This window comes from Ictalurus furcatus, chromosome 23 (genome assembly GCF_023375685.1).
Source record: "Ictalurus furcatus strain D&B chromosome 23, Billie_1.0, whole genome shotgun sequence".
NCBI classification, from domain to species: Eukaryota; Metazoa; Chordata; class Actinopteri; order Siluriformes; family Ictaluridae; genus Ictalurus; species Ictalurus furcatus.
In genome coordinates this window covers 9,012,797-9,030,740 of record NC_071277.1, presented here as the reverse complement: position 1 = coordinate 9,030,740, position 17,944 = coordinate 9,012,797, and the positions used below count along the sequence as shown (strand labels likewise).

Sequence of the window (17,944 nt, the reverse complement as noted above, 5' to 3'; positions counted from 1 at the left end):
TACACAGTGCAACTTTGCATCCAGTGCATTTAATGCGAAATCTGGATCGAGCCTTGCGTTAGCGTTAGTGTTAGCATTAGCATTTACAACACGGCGACGTCAGCGCTAGTGATTTTGTAGTTTAAACGATTAAACATTTTGGCATTTCATCAAGACACATGAGGTGTCTGTCTGAACGTTACCACCGAGAATCTCGTGTTTCCTCCTGATTTGGAAATTCGATGGCAGATAGAAGCAGCAGGAGGACGTGGAGGTAGCAGTAACATTATCAGGACAGCTGTTGATGCAGATGTTGATGAAGTAACAACAATAAAATTAAAAAAAAAGAAGCTTTTCTAATTCAAGCCCTGAAAAAATGTCAGTAATACATTTATACATTTTTAAAGGAGCAATTTGGACGCAAAAAAAACCAAGAAGAACTTGAATTCCAGGATTGGGTTCAGGTAAGAGGCGTGGCCTGAGGTCTGAAGGTGGGGTTTGTACATTTATAAGTGATTTTGCTTGTTTAATAAAAGCTTCCTGAATTTATAAGCAGCCCCAAAGTGTTGTGCGCGCTATTAATGTCAGTTTGGGGCGTGGCCTGTCCATCATTTTTGGTTGATTTTTATGTCCTCAGATAAGATTAGATTAGATTAGCAAAGCGAGTTAACTCTCTTGCTACGCTCACGCACCAAAAGCACCAAAGACTCTCTGCTGCTTCTTTCCAAGCGTTATTCTTCTTCCTCACGTTTAACGTGAGCTCGTATTGTACGACAGGATAAGATGAAACCACAGTTATAAGGTTTTCTTCCTTTTTTATAATTTTTTTTGTGGGAACTATTGGCAGGTAAGAACCAAGGTGTGTGTATGTGTGAGCGATGAACTGAAGAAACGTCGCACCACACGAAGCGTAGGATCGGTCCGAGGAATCGACCTAGCCGATCGTTTGGATTTCCATAGAATTAATTTGCACACAGTTGAGAACATCTCCATTCAGGTTCCGCTTTGGTGAAACGGTGGATCACCGTGACCGTGAAACAGAACTCGGAGCTAAAGAAGCAAACATCAGACAGCGAACATGTCTCGGTCGATCTACTACGTCGTGGACGTTTTGCGTTTGTTTTTTTTTTTGTCCAAACTGTTCCTTTAATGATGTGAAGGATTATAACAGACACCAACAAGAATAATAAATAGCTTAAAGTGTCTCTGTCCTTAAATATGCAGATAAAAACCTCAGACAGAGATGTACAGTACTTTACATGGACAGTCTTTACATTTCAGTCAAACCTGAGCAAGAAAAGGCAAATCACACATACACACACACATACACATACACATATACACACACTCATCACCTTCATCTCCTCTCTGCTGAAGCGAATAAATCAATGGCTTTCATATGAACTTGTTAAAATCAGAAAGAGGACACGCTCGATCTGGTATTGCATACAACGTATTTACGCATTTTGTTTTGTTTTTGTTTTCCTGGGATGAGACTTGTGAAGCTCGTCACTGCTGGAGTGTGCAGGTAATGAAGAAAGGTGTGTGTGTGTGAGGTGTTTTGGGTGCATGAGTCCTTGCTCCTTGTCCGCGCTCTCACTTCTCGTCCTCATCTCCCTCGCTCATGCTGCTGATGGAGGCCGAGGCGCCTTTGGGAGAAGAGGGAGGTGAGGTTCTCGGCATGGCCCAGCGGGACGGAGGAGACGGAGAGCGGGATGGAGAGAAATCCCTGGGAGGACTGCTGCTGGGAGAACCGCGAGGAGAGAACGCCTGGATCATACGGCCACTGCGGTCCTGAAACATCTGCTTCTGAGAGAGACAGACAGGGTTGATTCTTTGAACAGTTATGTAATAACATTTTATAAACATGTTCTTTTGTAACGATTTCATGAAAGTATTTGAGCCACAGCCAGATGAAATTAAACCAACATCACACATCATGTTGCACATTTTTGTCTGGATAAAAATTTTAATTAAAATGGCAGTGATTCATTTAGGAGCTGAAAGAGTCGACTCTTATGAGTCGAATGGATCTGACTCACGGAAAAGAGACGAAATTCCCGTGAGCAGCTAATATAGTTTATAATAATATAATAAACACGGCGATTGTTAAATAGAAGACGCGCTCACCCATGTGCCATCGGGACCGAAGAGTTCCAAGAAGTTCCCAATAAACTCGCGTGACTTCTCCTCCCATTTCTGTATAAGGTCGTGGCTCTTCTCCTCCACACGGTACACAAAGTGTTTGGATTTTTCCTCCACCGTCCGCACCTTCTCCTTCATCCTGTCCACCTGGTTCTGCAGACGGTACTTCTTCTCCTGTCCGGATGGTTCAGCATGACCGTTATAACGCAGATGTGTGTATTCAGAATGAAATGTGTGTGTGTGTGTGTGTGGATGTGGATGTGGCGTGTTTACGTTGATGTAGCTGACGTTCAGCTCCTTGGCCGTGTATCCTCGCTCCAGGTTGCGTCGGGCGTAAACGTCGTAATCTCTTACGATACGAGTGATCAGGTCGGATGTGGAAATCCCTTCTGTCCTTTGAGTGGGCACAAACATCCCTGAGACACTCACATGTGTTAGACAAGGCCTGACGCACACACATTTAGAAGAAGAAGAAGAAGTTTTCCTCACCTGCCTCCTTTATATGTTTGTACACATCCTCAGATCCAGCCGAGGAGTATGGGATATCATCATGCGCCACAAAGTCGATCTGAGGGACATTTTGTTTTGGTTTTGTTTTTGTTTTTCTTTTCAGTAATTTATATATGTTAAATCTGTCAAAGATTTGAAGCAGTTTGTAATGTTTAAGATGGTTCCGAAACTTCTAATAATCAGATGATGTTTCAGATGCTTGTGAGTTGCAATGCATCTCGCTAGTTTCTATATTTCAGCTTCTATTGAGATTTTTCTGGCCCTGAAATTGGCTCCACCCCCAGCCAGATTAGATATACTTGGCTCCGCCCCATATCCTTAAAAGGTATACATGCGATTGCTTTTTCGCGCTGTCCTCTTTCAGCTTCGCTGTCTCCTCGGCCTTTTATCGTTTCGCTAGAATTCTATTCTTAGAATTTGTAATAAATAATTTGTATTATTTATATTTGTAGACAAATTCTATTCTTATTTTCTAATACTTTAATACTCCAATGATTGCTTTTTTGATTCATTTGATATGATTTTTGAAAGTTGGTGCTTCTTCTTCGTATTATTATTATTATTATTATTATTTTTATCATGCAGAAGGTGAAGCTAATGCTTGTCTGTGTTTTACTAACAGTTCACCTTACAGGCCACAGAGGGCGCTAAACATTACAAACCACTCTTTGAAAGCGTGAAATGAAGTGAGCTTTAGCGCTGACCTTGTGTTTCTCCAGGAACTCCTGCGTGAGGGTCCAGGGAGCGTCTCGCACCACCTCGTCCACGTAGCGACAGTGCCGTAACGCTTCGTAACGCTCCTCCTCCGTCATAACCGTGAAGCCCTTGTACTTGTGAGTGAGTTCGTCGCTGCAAACTGCATGTAAATAAAATACACAAAACGTGACACGAGCACGTTGCAGCTGCGCAAAATACACTGTTAGACTGAAGTGTTAACCTCCGACTATCAGGTACGTGTTGGGGAAGAGGTTCTTGGCCTGCATCAGCGCTCGGGCGTGGCCGGAGTGGAAAAGATCAAAAATCCCATCTGCGTAGACGCGCACCGGCCTGTCCACTGCGGAAGAAAGAGGATAACGTTTAAGGATTAGTAGAAAATTTTATTTTTTTTACGACGTGTGGTTTTTGTCTGTGAGGAAAGTCGTGCAGCATAAAAGCTGATGCCTGCGAAAGGAACTGCAATCACAACAAAAACCCTGCCTCGTACCAAATAACGAATCGCTTTGACAGCCCTTTAGAGTTTTTCAACTGTTCCTCTGGTGGAACCCTTAAACTCCTAAAAAAACCTTTTACGATTAGGTTTGATTAGTCGACTAGGGAAAAAAGTCCAATCTAAAACTGCCCACGTCCTCTATTGAGGAGCTCAAAGTGTTTATCTACAGTAGAATCCTACAACACAGGGTTTCCCTTGAGAATGCGAGTATTGGTTCCAAGTGGAACCCGTTTAGGAAGTCTGTACCCCGTAGCTATCTAAAGAACTTTAAAGAAACCTTTTTTCTAATAGAGGAGGTTCCTCTGAAAGAAACTGTTCACTTTACCCGCCAAAGAACCCTGTAGTGTACCTCCATCGAGCTCCTTAAACCCTAACCCTTTTGGCTCACAAGTTTTTGAACTTTTTAAAGGTTTTTGTTAACGATCCAGCATTTAAAGGTTCTTTTCTGGCATCACTTTAAAGAACCTCTTCTAAAAAATTGTTTTAAATTCCTCGAGACATCTTTGTAAAGACCTGCCCCCTGTTTTATTTACATCGGTCATGATTCTCCATCTGTTTGTAGATTTATAAGTGATTAAAGGCTCTGAGGCTCCGAGTCCCTGGTGTGTAAAAGGTTTCATGTGTGAATGGTAGAAATTCTGGTTCACGGTGTGAAAGAGAACCCGGTGCCAACGTTCCCCATGGGCCCCTGAGTGTAGCAGAGCCCGTGTGAAAGCCCTCTGCTCCTGACCTGCAGTAACCTCAGGAACTGAATCATCTCACTGAAGGGGAGGAGGAGAAGGAGGAGGAGAGGAAAGACAGATGAGAGATAAAGCAGACTGACCGGGAGTGCCACGTCGAGCCTGTTCCACGCTCAGCTTCTCATGGGGAGCTCGACACTCACAGCTCGTCTCCTGGGCAAATATGGCGGGTTCTGTGAGAGCCTGGAGAACAAAAACAAGAACGAGTGAGACAAGTGTGTGTGTGTGTGGGGGGGGGGGGTCTTGTGAGAAAAAAGAAAGAAAGAAAAAGACAAAAGAGGAGAGGAATGTGAGATTGAAAGAAAGAATGGAAAAAGTGAGAAAGAGGAAGTGAAAAATTTGTAAGAACGAAACAGTGAGAATGAAAGCAAGTGTGGAAAAAAAACAGAGAACAAGTAAGGGGGAAAATGTGAAAGAAAGTGAAGGTAGATGAAAGAGAAAAAAATTGAATGAGACAGAAAAAAGAAATAGAAAGAAATAAAATGTACGTATGAAGGAACAGGTACAAAAGGCAAAAGCAAAAGGAATAAAAAATGGGAAGAGAAATAAAAAGAGAAAGAAAACTAATCAAAGAAGAAAAGGAAAGAAAGTAAAGAAATAGGAGAGAAAGATTAATCGAAAGAGAGAGAGAGAATGAAAGAAAGAATGGTCAAAGCGAGAACGTATAAAAGAAAAATGAGAAAAAGATTATGAAGGAAAGAGTTTGAAAAATATAAAAGAACTATAGAGATGTTCTTGTGTATCAGTGCATCGGTACACGGGCATTAAAACATCCGGCTTTAACCATCTGAGACCGGACCGGGTTCTAACAAAACACTAGAACTTGATCTAGCACTCGAGGGTTACTGGAATTACTACCACATCTGCACTGCAGTCTCCAGGAAGCTTATACGTTTAGGTTTTCCTGATTCTCTGTACGCATGCAGTCATTTTTATTCTTATTCACACACACACACACACACACACACACACACACACACACATACACTGCTGTTTCTGTGTGTCAGCTGTAACAAGACTCTTACAGATCAATAAAGACCATCAAGCAACATCCAGAAAATTCATCCATCCATCCATCAGTCTGTTCACTGACTACAGCCATGAGGATAGAGGAAGGTCTCTCTCTCTCTCTCTCTCTCTCTCACACACACACACACACACACACACACACACACACACACACACCAGTAATGGGAATTCCGCTTCTTTTCTGGCATCAGAACACTCGGCTCGGCTCATTACCGAGATTCGGCTCTTTCAAATGATTCATTAAGATTTTTGTTATTGTTGTAGTTATTTTATCTTCGCTTATCGAGCGTTGAAATTGTTCAGTAAAAGTTTCACCCAACAATTCGATTACAACAATAACATCACATTTTGCACTGAGAGTCGAGCGAAGATTTTCACTACAACTCATTCTGTGCCAAACGACTCAGGTGTTCATACGATTCACTGGATACATTTTAGTCACGGTATTATTATTATTATTATTATTATTATTATTATTATTATTATTATTATTAGACTAATCCACTACATATTAGCACCGCATTAGAAAATCACGGATGCTATTAGGATACTGATGAATTTCCACCAAGAATGTCACCAGACGGCTTTTAAGGAACGCGAGAAAGAAGTCGGATCGAGGAGTCGACTCCTTCGCAAACGACACATCACTAGTAAGCTAGCTTCAGAAGGAGGAATAAGGAACAGGAATAGAAATGAAACAGAGATGGGACACACACACACACACACAAAGTGATGCAAGTGCAAGAGGAGACACTGCAAATAATTAACACACTTTTATACCTATGCTGTATAATAATATCTGCATAGTATATTTTGCACTACAACTTCATACTGTGACCATCTGTTTACTCAGGAACTGTCTGGGGAGTGTTGTCTCCAATGCATACACACACACACACACACACACACACACACACACACAGCTTTCCATGCATGATGTAATGTAAAATACTGACATGTAGTTCAGATAAGACTCAGAGATCAGTCTCCATGGTTGCAAAAAGGAAGTTATAAAAAAATATGCACCGCTCATCATTTTGCACAAGGTGAGAAGGAGAAGCAAAAACAGTAGAGAAGGTCAGACTGCAGTTTTAATGGCAAAGCGCTGAACATCTGGCACACGTGGTGATTAAAGGGACTGTCAGCGGATGTTTGTGACAATATCAAGCTGTGAATGCACTCATTACACCAGTCACACACACACACACACACACACACACACAGAGGGCATTATTCAGCTGTTCTGTCCAACCCATGCATACCATGCATAGCAACACCCGGTTACATCACACACACACACACACACAGACACACAGACAGACACAGGCAGACACACACACACACAGACACACAAACACACCGAGCTCCGGTCTCACCGTCCGAGGATGAGGACAGGTGTGTTCCAGCTCCTCCATCTTCACCCGAGGCTCCAGAAACAAAGGCCCACAGATCCACCTGTCTCTGACTCAGCATCAGTATGGAGCTGCTTGAATCCTCTCTCTCCACCGGTGAAGATGCTCTCCACAAAAACCTGATACCTCGAGCTCCGCTCCCTCACCCACCCTCCTCCTGATCCTCCTCCTGATACTCCTCCTGGTGCTCCTCCTGGTCCTCCTCCAGCAAGCGCTGAGAAATCCACAAAGACACAGCTCCTTTCCCCTTTAAATAACACACACACACACACACACACACACACACACACACACAGACAGCATCAGCACAACAACAAGGAAACAGGCTGGTGGACCGGTACAAGAGGAAAGCACGGAAACAGCCAATCGGTGCACGCTGATTTGCATACGAGAACGTGATTGGGTGAGCCGGATGTAGCACCATCACTAACCAGTGGTGAGAATCTGCATCACTTTAGCTCGCTTTCAGACCAGAAATAGATAGAAATTAGATTGTTTATGGAAATTCAGAAAACATTGTAAAAATTTTTTATAATAATAAAAAAATAAAGCTGATATAATAATAATAATTATTATTACTACTACTATTAACAACAACAACAACAACAACAGTAATAATAATAATAATAATAATAATAATAATAATAATAATAATAACAAGAACAATACTCACAGTCAATAATTTCCAAAGTTGTAGAAGGGTCTTAATTCAGAAAACACTGTGCAAAAAAAGACAATTGAATTATCCATCCATCCATCCATCCATCCATCCATCTTCTGTACTGATTATCCTACAGGGTTGCGGGGAACCTGGAGCCTATCCCAAGGAGCATCGGGCACAAGGCAGGGTACACCCAGGACGGGGTGCCAATCCATTGCAGGACACAGAAAAAAAATTATAAAAATTATTATTATTATTATTATTATTATTATTATTATTATTATTATTGAACATACAAATTCTGAATTGTTTAAAAAAATCAGCCTGTATCTGAAAAATCAGATGTTTTGTTATCAGTAAAATCATGTATATTATTTGTGCTGTGCAGCTGTTTTTACAAACCTTTGCACTCAATTGTATACATAATGTTTATCTCTGCCATGTATCACATAAATTATACGTATTTAACCATTTATGTAGTTTTATTTATAAACCAGTTTACATTTTTTCATAGATTTTTATAATAGCTAATCGTAATAATGATCAATTATCAACAATTACATTTGATCATTTAAGAATTTATTTGATCATTAAAGAATCTTATAATTCTTATCAAATGCGAGAGATTTCTATTAAATCAACAGCCAGCTGATCAGTTTATCAATTATAAAGGGGATTAAATTTAAAGGAATATGTTTGAAAATTAGAGAAACAACTAAAAAAATAACGCCAAGCAATTTTGTTTGAAAAAACAAACAGTATTTATATTTTTACTCCGTCTTGCGAAACAGTGACACCGCGTGGACATGCTTGAAACTGCAGCAGCAGCCTTTATCTGAATTCTGATTGGCTATTTCTTGGCTCTTTTTGTGACGACACTTCCGGTATATGACTTTTTCCCCGGGAAGGCGATTTGGCGCGGAATCTGTTGTTTTTGGTTTCTTCCTCTGGTGTCACCCTGAAATTTTTTTAAGCAAATGGCGCCGGTTTCTAATCAAGAAAAAGACGCGGATAGCGGGGATTACGGTGAGTTTGTATTTTAGGGTTTTGACTTTTTTTTTATTTAAGCAGGGTGAATCATATTCGAGCGCGTGAGTGTGTGCGCTAATATTTTGCAGCTAGCTGTTAGCTAGCACTTCGTGACAGTTCTCAGGCTATCACCATAATGTCATGCATATACATATTTATATTTTTTCTCAGACTTTTATCAGAGGCTTGTTTTCATATCATATAGCTTTTATAATGTTTATAATTTCTGCCTGAACATTTATTTGTAAGCTAAACATTTTAAATGAGCTAATTATCTGCTTTTGTAACAGGCTCTCTGGCTGCGCGTGCGTTTTTTTTTCTAAAAACTTTAATACCACCTGTGCGTTAAGACCTTTTTTTTTTTTTAAATGTATTTTTTATTATTGTTTATTCTAAAATGTTTTATATTTTAAATCTTCACCCACTAGTCGTTTTATCAGGTGCACAATGAGAAATAGTAAAACACACATCAGTGTCACTTGTCACATGGGGGGGGGGCACCACCTTTTTGTTTTTAATCGAACAGAAACAAATATTTTACTAAGAAACGTAGCGTTCGTGTAAAGCCGTATTCGGATCGGATTCGTTTATCGGATCAGACGTCTGTCATAATTTATTATCCGTCTCCTCAGTAATAACTGGCTTTCCCCCGCTGCATGTAAAATCAAGTGTATCAAAAAACCCAGGATGGAAGTAAAATCACAGAGTAGCTCGTGTTAAACAGGAAACGACCCCATGGAAGTTTTAATCCCGTCTGAATAGGGCTACAGCGTGTGAATACGGAAATGAATAAACCGCTCGGCTGTTTAATTAAAGTAGGACACGGATTTAAAAATGTCCCAAAACACCTAACATTATATGAGGAGAAGATACAACCCTGATTCCAAAAGAGTTGGGATGCTGTGTAAAATGTAAATAAAAACAGAATGATTTGCAAATCTTATAGACCCGTATGTTATTCACAATAGAACATAGAAAACATATCAAATGTTTAAGCTGAGGATTGTTGTTTTGTTTTTTTTTTAATCCTCCAGATGTTGGGGCCAATTGCGGTCTCGCCGCATCCCGCTCCAGACGAGAGAGAAAAGAGAAAGTGGGTCGTAAATCCGCCTTGGAGCAGCTTAAAAGAGCCAAAAAGGGCGAGAAGGTGAAATATGAGGTGAGGAGTAGATCAGGTTTTCATTTCTCTGCGTTTTATACTGTATATAATCATGTACGTGACAAATAAACGTCTTGAGTCTGGAGTTATGGGCCGAGCTTGGTGACCGGGATGAGGAAATACACCTCTGATTAACCCTGATACCTGGATGCAGGTGGAGGAGATGGAGAGCGTGTACGAGGAGGTGGATGAGGATCAGTACTCTCGGATGGTCCGGGAGAGACAGGACGACGACTGGATCGTTGATGACGGTGAGTCATAGACGTGTGTGTGTGTTGTGTATATAATTCAGGATAAAAACTACACTACGGTCCGTTCCGCTGATCATATCCAGTAGAACGTGTACTGACTTATTCACCTCTGCTCTCTCAGATGGAGCAGGTTACGTAGAAGACGGCAGAGAGATCTTTGATGAAGATCTGCAGGGTACCGACTCGGAAAAAAGCTCTAAGAGTAAGCAGGAAAAATGCTGGATTTTACAGGGGTTTTATTTTCTTTGCTTTGTTTTATTTATTGTGTCTGTGTGGTTTATAATCTCCCCACTCCCCTCATAACAGACAAATCTGGTGCTAAAGGAGGAGACACCAAGAACGCTAAGAAAGCATCCGTGAGTAAACCCAACAACATCAAGAGTATGTTCATGAACAGCAACGTCAAAAAACCCGCCGAGGTGAGCGATAACGTGACGGAGCGTACTTAATTATCCGTATACGTGCGTCTAACGTTCGAACCGTTCATCACGTTAATGTTTGTTTTGTAGAAAAATGTGGACCTGTCCAAAGATGATCTGTTGGGAGACATTTTGGAGGATCTGCACGCCGAGGTGAGGCGTCTGATGTCTGATATCTGTTAAAACACTCCACGTGGCACTGTTATGAGAAAATAATCAACAATGAGGCAGAGTTCCTCTTAAAGCTGTTGCTATAGAAACTCTAACCAGCTGAAGGAAATTAATCAACACCACCTTCTGACCAATCAGAATCCGGAATTCAACAGAATTAAAAAATCTCCTTAAGGTCATTGCTGATGTGACGTGTGTTATTTCATAAATAAATTTAAAATTTTTTTTTTTTTTTCTCTCACTCAGAAACCGGTGCTTTTTACTCCTCCACCTGTCATCACCCTGAAGAAAAAGAAAGCCCTGGGAGCACCCATGAACCCTTTCTCTGTCCAATCAAAAACCCCCAAGGTCATCACCATCTGCTTTATCTCAAATTTACGTTTATAAAACCGTGCTTTGTGTGGGGTTTTTGTTGTTGTTATTTTTTTAAATGGCATAAAGCTCACGTTTAACATCGTCCTTCTCCTCATCACAGGAGACACCTGTAGCTCTGGCGTCAAAGCCCAAGCATGCCGTGATCCGCCCTCCTCCGTCTGATCTCTCACCTAAACCAGCGTCTAAACCCGCCCCCTCCGTCCACCCCCAAAAACCCGAGGTGGAGGAATCCGAGGAAGGTATTCACCTCTTCATCATTTCTACTTTCTCACTTGTATAGTTAATTAGGGCTTGAATGAAATATAGGTATCTATGTACACAAAACTCCGCCCACAAAACTATAAATGAAAGAGAATTACCGTTACTCTCGTGATCTCACTTTTATTTGCACTCGGACATTCGACTGCTTTGAAACCCGTATAGAGTTACACCTCTGTATAATGAGTTACGAGGGCGTGATTAGGCGTCGGGGGTGTGTGTATAAAATGTAAAAAAAAATTATATAAATCTTGTTTTCTTCTTCTAATTTTTAAGAATGAACACTGAGTGAATTTGAATAAATAAATGAAATTTCTGCTTTTTAACTAAATACTAGTATTTCTGGAATAATGTTCGAGAATGCTAGCACTACAGTATAATTATTCCATTATTTAAAATTTTTTTTTATTAAATCGATTTTACCATGATTTGTGGAATTCATGAAAAGTGTAATAAAATAAAAAGATTTATAGGATTTTTAAAAAATGATTGTAGGTCATTGAATAAAATAAAAAAGGTCCTCTTTTTAAAGCCAAAAAAAGTATTATTAGTAATAGGATAATAGGAGTAGTAGTGCTTCTGTTGTTTCTTTATTATTTTTTACATTTCCTTAATTGATTGATTGTTAATTAATATTTATTAACATAAGGTTTTATCATAATGCTCGAAAAGATCCAAGTCTGTTTTATACGTTATACATTTCACTCGCCGGATAAATTAATTGCATGCTCGTTACGCTATTAATATCGCTAGCGTTTCACCTCTGTGTAATTATTGTCATTTCCTTCCTCTCAGCGTACGACTCGTTAGATTTTGACGGGGCGGACTTCGATGAGCCGATGGAGCTGGGGGCTGAGAGGCAGGTGGAAACGGAGATTAAAGCAGAGCCGGAACCCGAGGGCGAGGTGTTGACGTGAGTGTCCTTACACACCTTCGTTACTCACACACCTGACATTGTGTATGTACGTCGTCTGCTGATGGACCTGGCTCCCCCCTCCCCCCTCAGATCAGGCATGGTGGGCGGCTCCTGCTGGGGGAAGATGGAGGAGCAGGAGGATGACGAGTCTCCCGTGGAGGTGCAGGTGGACTCCAGTCAACTGCCGATGGCGGAGGGAGCTGATGGAGAAATGGTGTTCCGCTTTTATTGGCTGGACGCTTTCGAGGATCAGTTCAACCAACCAGGTGAGCCTTGTTAACCGCTCTGACCTCCTCGGGTCACCTGCAGCTGTGTTAGTGAGGTTTATTTATAGCTTTGTTTATAGATTAAGAGATGAACTGTAAAACCCGATGTGCTCTGTAGGTGTGGTGTACCTGTTCGGGAAGGTGTGGATTGAGTCTGCTAAAGCGCACGTCAGCTGCTGCGTGGCCGTGAAAAACATCGAGAGGACTATGTACTTCTTGCCAAGAGAGCGCGTGAGTTCACACACATACGCATGCTATATCTATTTTAGACATGGTCATTTTGATAGCTCTGGTGTTTTCAACCTCCAAGTGAAGGGAAAAAAAATGGCAGCCTCCATGTTCGTCTTTGTCAGGAACAAGCTAGTCAGCAAACATTCTACATAAACTGGTGAGTTAGTGTTTTAGATTTAACAAGCATTTAAATTATTATTATTATTATTATTATTATTATTATTATTATTATTGTTATGTGCAGTATAAGCCATTTAAAGTTAAGAACTTAAGGAAAGGAGTTTCTTTGGGTTCTCCTAGTCCGAGTTTGGACAAGGAGAGAGTTTTAGTCGAACGCAGCATGTGTTCTGACGTTATTCTGACTACAGAGCGCACGTGTCCTTCCCTAAAGCTATGGCAACCAATCAAATCATTTCAAATAAAGATTCCCGCTCTCTTTGTGTGAGGATTTCTGTTTTGTTCTTTCATCCTAGACGTCAAATCCAAAGCCGTGTAAAAATGTATTCGATGAGATCACAAGCTAGAACGACGAACATTCTTCACGCGTTTATCATCTATTGTTTTCATGATTAATCACACGTGCGTGTGTGACCGCTGTAATTGGATTAGGATTAAATCAGCCTACTGTTTGGAATTGAATTTATTCATGTTGCGTATAACGTTAACTTTGTCCGATTCGTCTAACAGAAGATAAACCTGGCGAGCGGTGAGGAGACGGACGTTCCAGTCGGAATGATGGACGTCTACCAGGAGTTTAACAGCCTCTCTGAAAAATACAAAATAATGAAGTTCAAGTCCAAGGTAGGGGTTCCTGTTACACCCTCCCATCCTGCTTGTATTTATTTATTAATTTATTTATTCAAATTTATCCACTCTGTGGTGTTTACCTGCTCTGACAGAAAGTTGAGAAGAACTACGCCTTCGAGATTCCGGACGTACCTACACAGAGCGAGTACCTGGAAGTGCGATACTCTGTGAGTTGCATGACATGCAGTTATATATATATATGTGTGTGTGTGTGTGTGTGTATGTATGTATGTGTGTATATATATATATATATATATATATATATATCGAGAGAGAGAGAGAGAGTCTGCTTGTTCCCTGGTTTAATTTGCCGCCCGTGTGTCCCGTAGGCCGAGATGCCTCAGCTGCCGTCCAATCTAAAAGGCTCCACCTTCTCGCATGTGTTTGGTACGAACACCTCCAGCCTGGAGCATTTCCTCCTCAGCAGGAAGATCCGAGGACCCTGCTGGCTCAATGTTAAGACCCCTCGTGAGTCACTTATTAAACTTTTAGTAAACAATATGTGAGGAAAGCGTACACGAGTAAGTGTAATACGGATCACTTCCTGTTCAGAGCTGTGCAGTCAGCCGATGAGCTGGTGTAAAGTGGAGGCCATCGCGCTGAAAAGCGAGCTGATCTCAGTGGTGAAGGACCTGCCTCCTCCTCCGCTCGTCGTCATGTCCATCAGCCTGAAGACGGTTCCCAACCCAAAGACCCACCACAACGAGGTGAGGCAGGTAGATCTCTTTTCAGGTTTTCTCTCTCGTCAGGTTTTGACCACTTCCTGTTTTGTTTTGCTTTGTCGTACAGATCGTGTCTCTGGCTGCTCTTATTCATTACAAGTTTCCTCTGGACAAGGCACCTCCACGTATTCCTTATCAGACCCATTTCTGTGGTGAGTGACACTTTTTAAAAAACAAAATAAATAAATAAACACAGACGGTTAGTATTTAAGGCTAAAACTGCAAATATAATTTGTTCAGAGAAAAATTTAAATTCTAAATCATGCTCCCATCTAAAGTAAACACCTTTTTAAAAAAAAAAAAAAAAAAAAAAACTGATAATTTGTATGACGTTTAGATCTGATTGGACAAGAGGTGTTTCCCGATATTTAGTCTAACAGCGCTGGGACGTGTCACTGTTCAAATCTAGCAATGGGTCGTTACGCTGAAACATTTGCTACAGCGCGCTTACTTACTCTGTCAGTCTGGCAGCGTGCAACGCTGTATAGAGTTGTGGCTTCTCTGGGGACTGTTTTCATCGACTGAGCTAAAACAAATATAAAACAAATAAAACAAATATTAAAACAAATATTTAATCAGTGGATCCGATTCTCCTGAGGTGCTCGATTCTAATCATACCCGTGCTGATATTCACTGGAACAGCACTCTGCCTTATGTGATATTGTTTATCGTTACAGATCGAATCATAATCGGTTTTAACCGATATTTTTCACGATATTGAAGCGTTTTTCCATAATCAGTTTCTGTAATATCGCAATGACCGGTAAATGGCAACATCTTGTGGGCGTTTTGAGAATTGAGCACTGAATCTGATGGTGTGCACAGGTAAAGTATACTTGCTTTGCTTTAATTAATAAGCTTTATTTAACATAACAGTCGTTCATGTATAAGTGAGATGTGTTGGATGAATGCTTGATATGATGTTTAAGCAGCTCGGCGCTAAGAAATACTAAGAGATGAACTGGGGGAGTCACGTAACCTGTTTACCTCATCCAAGCTTTTATTTATATTTATAAAAAAAATTTAAAAAGACACTTTAGTAACTGCACTTTAATTTTTATCTTTTGCCCTCTTTCAGACCGCACTATTTATTGGTGTATACATAAGTGTTTTGGTTTCTTTGTGAGGAGGAAATGAAATTGACACAATTTTTATAAATAAAACTGTTCAGTTTACCATCGTTGTGTCAAAAACAGAAGTAAAACAATAAATAAATATAGGTTCGGCTTATCGTTTATCGGGTACATAAACATATAAACAAATAATCGTATCGGTTACAAAAATCAGTGTTGGTCAATCTCTCTCTCTCTCTCTCTCTCTCTCGTTCTCTTTCATCTTAATCCTGATTGATCTGCTTTCCCGGTCACTGTGCACGTGTTTCCACGGTTCAGTGGTGAACAAGCCCACGGACTGCATCTATCCCTACGACTTCAAGGATGCGGTTAAGAAGAAGGTGAGCTGTGTGTGACGTCAGTCAGAGCTATTTGTGTGTGCATGTGTACGATCACGAGACGCTTTACGAACGCGCGCTCTCTGTGTTTCTTTGCTCAGAACGGGATTGTAGAGATGGCAGCGACAGAACGAACTCTCTTGGGCTTCTTCTTGGCCAAGTTGCACAAGATCGATCCTGACGTTTTGGTGGTGAGTGAAAAATCGCAAATTAGCGTGCGTTTTATAAAGGTGTGGTTGCAATGGTATACTGAAACTCTGTTTTACTCCGTTAGGGGCATGACATCTTGGGCTTTGACCTGGAAGTCCTGCTGCAGAGGATCAACATGTGTAAGGTGCCCTTCTGGTCCAAAATCGGCCGACTGAGGCGGGCCAACATGCCCAAACTTGGGGTGAGAGAAAGAGATAGATAGTAATCATAATTACCAGTATAGCTAAGAGTAGCGTGACTTTGTATGTGGCGAACTGATTCCGAACCGTTCCTCTCATCTCAGGGCCGAGGCGGTTTCGCAGAGAAGAGCGCCGCCTGTGGCAGACTCGTGTGTGACGTCGAAATCTCCGCTAAGGAGCTGATTCGCTGTAAGAGTTACCACCTGACTGAACTGGCAGCGCAGATCCTTAAGACGGAGCGAGCCATGGTGCCTCCTGAGAACATCAGGAACTTGTACAGGTTGATGGATGAACCCGCAGCGTATTTTGTTATACGAATAATTCATCTTAATACGATCCTAATTTGGAGCTTACGCTCTTTCAGTGACTCTCCTCATCTGCTCTACCTGTTGGAACTCACCTGGATGGACGCTAAGCTCATCCTGCAGATCATGTGCGAGCTCAACGTGCTTCCTCTGGCGCTTCAGATCACCAACATCGCCGGCAACGTCCTGGTGAGCATCGTCCGCTAACCCGTACACTTACACACACCGTGTAAGTGTAGGTGTGTGTGTTAAATCCACGCTGCTGTGTTTTAAAGTCCCGGACGCTGATGGGTGGCCGCTCGGAGAGGAACGAGTACCTGCTGCTTCACGCCTTCCACGAGAGGAACTACATCGTTCCAGACAAACATTTCATGAAGAAACATCAACATGAGCCTGTACACCACTTACAGATTTATTTATTTATTTATTTATTTATTTATTTTTAATTCTACTTCCTGTGATTGTGTTTTTAATGTTTTTGTTTGTTATTATGTTTGGTGATGAGGGTGAGGATGATGATGTAGATGTAGGGAAGAATAAGTCTGGGAAGGTGAGGAGGAAGGCTGCATACGCTGGAGGTCTGGTCCTGGAACCTAAAATTGGTAAGTGTTCGTTCTGTGTGTGTGTGTGTGTGTGTGTGTGTGTGTTAAATCTTCGTTTGTTTCCTCCAGGTTTTTATGATAAGTTCATTCTGCTTCTGGACTTCAACAGTCTGTACCCATCCATCATCCAGGAGTTTAACATCTGTTTCACTACGGTTCAGCGCGAGGCGTCCGGCTCACGCAAAAAGATCGAGGTGTGTCTGTGTAGAGTAAATGTGTACACTAGGTTATTCCACAGCGCTGTTAAATTCTCAAATCTGAAGCTGTTGATTTATTTTTTTTTATACGTCATCGTTTCTATAGCAACCTGGACCTGCCTGTAGTTCCTACTATATTAACGAGCTCGTTTTAATATCGTTTCTATAGCAACAGCTCATTCACAGGGACTTGCTCTGAGTAATGTAATCCTGTCTAATTTAATCTTACTGAAAAAAAACCTGTGCTGTTATTGATCAGAGATAAATGTATACTCATCAGAGTTTTCAGTAAGGAGACGTTTATTTAATTCCTTGTTTGTGGAAGGAGTCTCCAGTGTCAGTGCTTGTCAGTCTTAACGTTGAGAGAGAGTAAAGAGAGGGCTGGTGAGCAAACGAGCGTTTATAGTTGTTATAACGTAAGTGAGAGCAGGAACTGGCTCGGCTCACGGACGTTCCACGACGTTAATTGTAGCTAAAAATGGATAAAAATAAAGTGTCATTTAGTAATAAATGAAGAAGAAAAAACTCAAACGTAATCGTTAGCAGATGAGGAGTAAAACGTTTCGGTATGTGCTTTTATAGTAAACGAATCAACGTTGTCATGGTAACAGGAACTCCGCTTCATCACTCCACCCTTTGGTGGATTATTTTCCTATAACCGCATGCTCCGTGGTGTGTTTGCTTTATTCTTCACTTAAGTTACAGTTACTG

General features: G+C 41.1%; 2 protein-coding genes across 4 annotated transcripts in view; one reads left to right on the top strand and one right to left on the bottom strand.

Annotated features, from left to right (window-relative positions):
- Window positions 1-606: 606 nt before the first annotated feature.
- On the bottom strand, window positions 607-7,391 carry pcyt1ba (phosphate cytidylyltransferase 1B, choline a). The gene is made up of 8 exons (XM_053611108.1): window positions 6,990-7,391; window positions 4,668-4,767; window positions 3,572-3,688; window positions 3,339-3,490; window positions 2,614-2,692; window positions 2,398-2,540; window positions 2,110-2,298; window positions 607-1,788 (listed from the first exon to the last, which is right to left on the bottom strand). The coding sequence occupies exons 1-8, from the start codon at window positions 7,026-7,028 to the stop codon at window positions 1,576-1,578; spliced, it is 1,032 nt and encodes a 343-aa protein (XP_053467083.1). The 5' UTR covers window positions 7,029-7,391; the 3' UTR covers window positions 607-1,575.
- Window positions 7,392-8,363: 972 nt separating this feature from the next.
- pola1 (polymerase (DNA directed), alpha 1) overlaps window positions 8,364-17,944 on the top strand; it is a 44,837-nt gene continuing 35,256 nt past the window's right edge. For all 3 annotated transcript variants that reach the window (XR_008384417.1, XM_053611107.1, XM_053611106.1), the window contains exons 1-24: window positions 8,364-8,712; window positions 9,750-9,874; window positions 10,029-10,125; window positions 10,247-10,327; window positions 10,432-10,544; window positions 10,635-10,697; window positions 10,962-11,063; window positions 11,191-11,329; window positions 12,144-12,261; window positions 12,355-12,530; window positions 12,649-12,761; window positions 13,449-13,562; window positions 13,661-13,735; window positions 13,898-14,036; window positions 14,121-14,275; window positions 14,358-14,442; window positions 15,682-15,743; window positions 15,842-15,931; window positions 16,015-16,131; window positions 16,234-16,409; window positions 16,494-16,623; window positions 16,710-16,829; window positions 16,940-17,036; window positions 17,106-17,230. Coding sequence is in view for 2 of the 3 variants with exons in the window: in XM_053611107.1 (XP_053467082.1) it covers window positions 8,664-8,712; window positions 9,750-9,874; window positions 10,029-10,125; window positions 10,247-10,327; window positions 10,432-10,544; window positions 10,635-10,697; window positions 10,962-11,063; window positions 11,191-11,329; window positions 12,144-12,261; window positions 12,355-12,530; window positions 12,649-12,761; window positions 13,449-13,562; window positions 13,661-13,735; window positions 13,898-14,036; window positions 14,121-14,275; window positions 14,358-14,442; window positions 15,682-15,743; window positions 15,842-15,931; window positions 16,015-16,131; window positions 16,234-16,409; window positions 16,494-16,623; window positions 16,710-16,829; window positions 16,940-17,036; window positions 17,106-17,230 (2,661 nt within the window). In the remaining variant the exon portion in view is untranslated. The remainder of the gene's footprint in view (window positions 8,713-9,749; window positions 9,875-10,028; window positions 10,126-10,246; window positions 10,328-10,431; window positions 10,545-10,634; window positions 10,698-10,961; window positions 11,064-11,190; window positions 11,330-12,143; window positions 12,262-12,354; window positions 12,531-12,648; window positions 12,762-13,448; window positions 13,563-13,660; window positions 13,736-13,897; window positions 14,037-14,120; window positions 14,276-14,357; window positions 14,443-15,681; window positions 15,744-15,841; window positions 15,932-16,014; window positions 16,132-16,233; window positions 16,410-16,493; window positions 16,624-16,709; window positions 16,830-16,939; window positions 17,037-17,105; window positions 17,231-17,944) is intronic.